General features: G+C 33.0%; 1 protein-coding gene across 1 annotated transcript; it reads right to left on the bottom strand.

Annotated features, from left to right (window-relative positions):
• Nucleotides 1-502: 502 nt before the first annotated feature.
• On the bottom strand, nt 503-6,811 carry LOC137039728 (SLAM family member 9-like). Its single transcript, XM_067415003.1, has 4 exons — nt 6,517-6,811; nt 836-1,111; nt 633-752; nt 503-522 (listed from the first exon to the last, which is right to left on the bottom strand). The coding sequence occupies exons 1-4, from the start codon at nt 6,791-6,793 to the stop codon at nt 503-505; spliced, it is 693 nt and encodes a 230-aa protein (XP_067271104.1). The 5' UTR covers nt 6,794-6,811.
• Nucleotides 6,812-7,326: the final 515 nt, after the last annotated feature.

Raw genomic sequence — 7,326 nt, 5'->3', positions numbered from 1 at the left:
CTAAATGTTTTATCAATTTTATTGGTAGTCACTGTATAAAGAATATGTATAATATGTCACAGTTGTACTTTGTTTTGCTCTCCTCACATACATAAATGAACTATAGTGTTTTGCACCCACTAAAAACCCTATTAAAAAATATAAATATCTGGTGTCTGAATCATTTTTGGTTTGACTGTGTATACATACAGGTCCTTCAAAATATGTATATTTTGATAAAGTTCATTATTTTCCATAATGTAATGATAAAAATCTAAAAAATGAGCATATTTCATCTGACCAATAAAAGAAAAGTGTTTTTAATGCAAAAAAAGTCAACCTTAAAAGCCTCAGGAATCTTTTGCAGGTGTTTAGAGTTAATTAGTTGATTCAGATGATTAGGTTAATAGCTCGTTTAGAGAACTTTTCATGATATGCTAATTTTTTGAGACAGGAATTTTGGGTTTTCTTGAGCTGAATGCCAAAATCATCAGTATTAAAACAATAAAAGACCTGGAATATTTCAGTTGGTGTGCAATGAATCTAAAATATATGAACGTTTAATTTTTATCATTACATTATGGAAAATAATGAACTTTTGAGAAGGGCCTGTACATACATGCATACAGAAGGTAACAGTAGGTAATACTTGCCTTTTTGGTTGGTTTTTCTACATTTCCTATAGATGCAGAAGATCCCAATGACTGCAGCAACAATCAACAGAGATCCAGCAGCAGCAGCAGCAGAGATCAGCACTATCTGAGAGACTGAGACTGGAGGAGTTGAAGAAGAGAGTCATTAGTAAATTAGTGTGAGTGAATGTGAACATAAACACACACTATCATAACAGATGTACCTGAACATGGCTGACAGAGTTCAGTGTTGGGATGTGTGGTCTGGTTTCTGATGGGATTGTTGAGCACACAGCTGTAGGAATCATCCAGACACTCAACCTCCAGAGGTAGAGAGACGCTTCTGCTGAGATCAGACACACTGCTGCTGGACAATGAACTGTTTCCTTTGAACCAGGAGAGAGTCACATGACTCACATTCAACACTGAACACACCAGTGAACAATTTGATGATGATGAATTTTTTGAAGAAAGGCTGATGACAGGAACAGGCAGACGAGCTGGAAAAATAAAATATAATTAACACTAAGTAAGAGAGATGTTTTATTTGTCATGATTTGATGTTTTGAGTTCATCACACACAGAGGTCAATGCTGACACTGACAATATTGATCTGAACATTCCCTCTCTCAACATTCATAAAGGATTTTAAAATGTTTAAAATGCAATTGAAGTATTAGTCAGGTAAAAATAATTACATTAAAAACAATTGTAAAATATAATTTCCTTCACAACATCAATCACAATACAGTCAAACCAAAACTTATTCAGACACCATATATTTTTTTTTACTAGTGGGTGAAGAAGACTATAGTTCATTTATGTAAGTGAGGAGAGCAAAATAAAGTACAACTGTGACATACCCAAAACTTCTTCATACAGTCCCTACCAGTAAAGTTGATAAAACATCTGGGACTAAAATGTTCCACATTTTGAGCTTAGCCTGTTTTCCTGAAGTGTTTTTTTCTTTTCTTCTTTAATTGCTAATGCTACCTTTGACAAACAAAATGAAGCATTGCTTGGTCATTGAGCATGTTTACATGCACACCAGTAAGCTGATAACTCAAATATCAGCTTATTTAAAACAAAACTAAAATCTCTGTTTACATGCAAACCAGTTAACTGACAATGCAAGTAAACCGCGTTTACATGACTATTAATAAACCAGGTTATTTCATTCTAGTGACGTCAAAAATAATTATGTCCGTATCTGACTGGAGTTTTCCAAATGTTACGTCAGTTGTGATGTTAAATATAGCGTGTTCCGTGTCAGCGGGAGATTTATGGCTCTCATTATTCTCTCATGCAGTTCCAGATGTAGCCTTTTGACTGAACCTCTCCTACTTCTGCTGCATTAGAAGTGAAGAACACATCTTTACAATGTTCTGGGTCTTAAAAGAGTCTGTACAGTGTTTGTGATATATGTTCTTATTTCATGCAAAACGCTAGCTTGCTCTGTCTGGATGCGTTTAAATGTGCGTTTTTGTCACCTATCACACATGCGCACTTTAATAAGCCGACAGAAAGCAGGTTAATGCGTTTACATGCCATGCGAAAGTGGGGTAAGAGGCAAAAAACTACCCGTCCCAACCGCTGTATGCTTACGCCGTTTATGACCGTACTCCGATAAAAGAAAACGGGTTACCGCGTTTACCTGACCATGTTCATTGTTGGCTTATTAGGCATAATCGGCTTAAGAAAGTGCATATAAACGCACCCACTGATGAACATCTTTGAATTTAATGAAGAAAAAAACTATATGAGAGCGGAATATAGAACTTGGAACCTTTGAGATGGTTTACTCAAATTCTACCCCTAGACCTCTGGGGAACTCGTATATTAAAAACGGATCTACATATTTAATCACTAAATAGCCTACTGAATGCAAAGAATCTCTGGACTAATAATATATTTGACGCAAATTAATGCAAATATTGTTTGCAAATAGCCAATTTTTGGGGGCTATTTTGCAAAATAGTATATAGGCAAATAGTTAAAAAATAAAAGATTATTTCCAAACTAGAATTTTGTTTACTGTTCGGTTTGACCTGGGGCCTATACCATGAAGCCAGTTTAGTTGGTTAGCCAGATATGGTTAAGCTTAGTTTGTGGCAATCCTGGGCTTTAGCCATTTAATACCATTAAAGTGATTAGCTGTGTTCATCGCCATAGTAACTTACACTCCACTAACCTGCTCCCGGGCAGGTTATGTTCTGGATAAGAGATCAAACAGAAATTAGACAAATCAGCTGATGCAATAAAGCCACTCCCCTTATTCTACTCCAAATTAAAGGTCACCACATAGCAAATGGTTTTTGAAGACTAAAGCGTTTGGGTTTTAACAATGCGTATTTATAATAATAATAATAATAATTTTGAATGATTTAGATATAATGTATGTAATTATTATACCCTTAATCAATTACACATTTATAATTTTAGCAAGATTTACATATGAAGCACGAGGCAATAGTGTTTGAGACTCACAGTATGTGATGTCCATGTAGGCTACTGAACTCTTGTTATTTAACTATGGCAAGGTTAATTAAAAAAAAAAAATCTAGGGCACCTTTAAAATCAATAAATAATGATATTAAAAAGAAGCTTATACTGAGCTTGTTCTATTCTCTATAAATATATATAAACTAAACTAACTTGTTGATATAAACATAACTTGTACTTGCATTGACGTATACACAACCATGTTGCAGTCGCCTTGCTATAGTCGCTGTATAGTGCCGTTATTCAATTGTTAGATTACTGGAATCAAAATTCCTTTATAAAAACCCTTTTTAAAGGTTACAACTCCTTTTTCACTGGTGTCATACTGATCACCAGGCTATATTCTTATTATACACTTTATTATATTATATTTGGTATTACAGTTTATTGTTTTTTTATTATTTATTTTTCTTTTTTTTATATTCACAAAGGCTAAAATTCATTTTCCACTGGTGTCATACATCACCAGGCTTTCTTATACACTTGTTATATTATATTATATTATATTATATTATATTATATTATATTATATTATATTATATTATATTATATTATATTATTTGGAATAACATTGGTTTGGTTTTTTTGCGTTTTTTTTTCTTTTTCTTTTTCTTCTGTTTTATATTCACAAAGGCTAAAACTCACTTGTGTCATACTGATCACCAGGATATTCTTATATACTCTTTATTATATTATATTATATTATATTATATTATATTATATTATATTATATTATATTATATTATATTATATAATATTATATTATATTATATTATATTTGGTTGTATTGTTTTTTTATGTATTTTTCTTTTTCTTTGTTGTTCACATTGACACAAGGGAATATCAGCAAAATGACTTTAATGCAAAAAGAGTCAGAGTTTAAAAGAAGCAGAGGCAATTCTAGATAATGTGGAAAAATACAAGGAATTAATTTTTAGTGAACCACCATTGCATCCAAAGGGTGGTGATGTGTTCCTTTATAAGAGTTCACTGTCAGATAAACCTGACATTAACTTTAGATTTGATCAAATGATGTGGAAGCAGAAAAGTTCAAATTATCACAACATTTTAAAGTATTGGGGATGAGTTTTGAAACACTACTATCACATTAGAGCGGACGAATGTGAAAAAGGGACCTCTGCAGAATTCAGGAAGAGCATTAACTCTGTGGTTAATGATGACAAAAAACTGCCAACAAATTTCTTTTTGATTCATTACCTGGGAAATGAGACTGTATATGTACCACGAAAGCATGGAAATGCCAAAACAGAGAGTGTTTATTCCCTCCAAAAAAACAGTTTTTCTCTGACATACTTCAAAATTGCCAATTGATGCTAACTAAACAGTTCATCTCGTGAGATTCTTTGGTTGCATATACTGTGTTCTGGACTTGTTTGAGGTTTCGTGGGGTGCTTACTGGCATGTGCTCCTGATTACCACTGCATGTTTCAGGACAGTTTTGTAGATGTTTGAAGGGGCTTGACCATGGTCATTTTGAAGTATGCTCGCCAGCTCTAATGTGATAGTAGCGTTTCAAAACTCTTCCCCAGTCTAAGTACATTAAGCCACGTTCACGTTTTCTTAGAAAAACGCTTAACGTATAATTAAACACATTGCATTCATATTCTGGGCTTATCTGATTTTTTGTTCATAATATACTTTATTAATATGATATTTCCTGAGTTTGGTCTGTTATTAACACTGTCTTAGTACATTAAGCCACGTTAAGCATTTTTCACGTTAAGCGTTTTTCACGTTAAGCATTTTTCACGTTAAGCGTTTTTTCACGTTAAGCATTTTTCACGTTAAGCGTTTTTTCACGTTAAGCATTTTTCACGTTAAGCGTTTTTTCACGTTAAGCATTTTTCACGTTAAGCATTTTTCACGTTAAGCGTTTTTTCACGTTAAGCATTTTTCACGTTAAGCGTTTTTCACGTTAAGCATTTTTCATGTTAAGCGTTTTTCACGTTAAGCATTTTTCATGTTAAGCGTTTTTCATGTTAAGCGTTTTTCATGTTAAGCGTTTTTCATGTTAAGCGTTTTTCATGTTAAGCGTTTTAGAATGTCCCCTGACAAACCTATAGGCTACGCTATGTTTCTGCTGCTCTATGAAGTGATGAACAACACTTTGAATACAAATTTAGTTTTATACAATCATGTGATATGGCAACATTACGGGTTCTGTGGTGAATCAGCTGAAAACAGCACGACAACTACAAACTTGTCACTCTAGCACCACTACAATTTACCTTGCAGGTACTAACAGTGAAGAAATATTGTGATTTGGAAGAAATGTATTTATTAAAAATGCTATTGTTACTTACATTAAATATTGCGGAATATAAACTACTTTTATAGAGGCTGTTTTTGTATTTTCTACATGTGTTTACAATCTTTTTTTATTACAAATTCACTAGTTTATTATTTATTTATTTATTTATTTATTTTAGAAACCATATAGGCTACCCATGGTAATGAGGAGCATGGTTTTACCACCTGTGACTACTATGAGCTTACAGTTAAACTATAAATACAATTTCATTAGGGTAATTAAAGGATAATTCAACAAAACAGCTTTGACGCCTGGATCCCATGAACTAGGGACAAAGCTTTTTTCTCTTTAAATGTTTTATGAACTTTTTAAATCTAATGAAATTTAACTAAATGTTACTTTAGTGAGAATCTCGTGAAATATATCAGTGTCTTGCATAAATTAGGTGTTAACATGCTCTTGACATTTTTGTTTTTGTTTTTAAAGGGGTAGTTCAACCCAAACATGTGATCATTTATTCACCCTAATGTCATTCCGAATCTGATTGAATTTCTTTCTAGGTAACATAAAAGAAAATTCTCTGAGTCTGTTTTTTTGTCCATACACTATTCAATGGTTGCCAACATTCTTTAAAATATCTTTTGTGTTTCACCTGAGAAAGTCATACAGGTTTGGAATAACATGAGAGTGAGTAAATGATGACAGCATTTAAAAGCAGTACATTTACTGCATCCTAGCTCAAAATCATAATTGTTTTACTGTCAAGTGCATTTCTGTGTGACAAAAGTGCAATATTAAGTTTGTTATCTGCATTTACAGTAAATTTGATAATATCCATCATTATTTGTCCCGGTCCTATTGTTTTATTTATTTGCTCAAATTTAAGGCCCTCCAGTCCAGCCCTGTCTGACATAATTTAACTCTGAGTTCTTGTCTTATTTTATTACCAATTTCTAAACTATAGTGATTAAACTGTAATAGTGCGAGAAAAAGTTGAAGGTGTCTGAATAAATTTTGGTTTGACTGTATATCTGCAATTTGCAACTATTTTTATTTTCAAGAACAAATTATTAAAATACGTTTTCATTGGATATTGTTAGTTGAGAAATTAAGCGTTTTAGATAGACTCACCATAGACAGTAAGACTGAATGTGTTGAGCGTCTCTCTGCTGGTGCTGGAGACTTTATAAAGTCCAGAGTCTTCAGTTGTGGTGTGTGTGATGGTCAGAGATCCGGTCTGATGATCCAGCTTCAGTCTGTCACTGAATCTCCCATCAGGAAAATCTGGCTGACTCTTTTCTTTAATTGTAGCTATGATAATGTTGTTGTGTCCATATCCCCACGTTATCAGATCTTTTTTCTGTATTTGAGTAAGACCAGAGTTTAGAGTGACGGATTCTCCCTCCATCACTGACTCTGACTGCACTGCATCAGCACTCAACACACCTGACCAACAAACAGACATATTCACTCAATAAAAGTTTAAAACATTTTAAATAACAATTCTTCTCTCTGCACTAATTTAATGTATACTATTTGAGAATATTAGTCTGATACAACTTGAAAATATTAGAGGCAAAATGAATGATGGAAATAATAAATAATGGAATTATGTTTGTTGACAAATGATAAAATAAACAGAACCGAAGCCATAAAAACACTTACCAGACAGACTCCAGCACAAAAAGATGAAAATAAACATTTTTCTTTAACAGTAGACTGATCAGTGTGTGAAATGAGGGTCCTGACACGGGTCTTGAAAATGTTGAATTCTTTGTAACAAAGTGAACAAAGCTGCTGGTCTATCTTAAAGCGGTTTAGTGAAACTCCTCCCTTCAGAGACTGTATATGCCTTCTCAAAATTACACTGTTTGATCTACAATAAGAAGAACGGAGAACGTAAGAACAGAAATCATTCCAAAAACATAATTTAAATGTTCT

Source organism: Pseudorasbora parva, chromosome 14 (genome assembly GCF_024679245.1).
Source record: "Pseudorasbora parva isolate DD20220531a chromosome 14, ASM2467924v1, whole genome shotgun sequence".
NCBI classification, from domain to species: domain Eukaryota; kingdom Metazoa; phylum Chordata; class Actinopteri; order Cypriniformes; family Gobionidae; genus Pseudorasbora; species Pseudorasbora parva.
The sequence above is the reverse complement of the archived record's forward strand: the minus strand, read 5'-3'. Positions and strand labels throughout refer to the sequence as shown.

Coding starts and splice junctions, on each gene's coding strand:
- LOC137039728 (XM_067415003.1), bottom strand. CDS start 6,793: ATGGAGGGAGAATCCGTCACTCTAAACTCTGGTCTTACTCAAATACAG. Junction 753..835: donor ACTCTGTCAGCCATGTTCAG/GTACATCTGTTA, acceptor CAACTCCTCCAG/TCTCAGTCTCTCAGATAGTG. Junction 523..632: donor TAGAAAAACCAACCAAAAAG/GCAAGTATTACC, acceptor CATATATTTTAG/ATTCATTGCACACCAACTGA.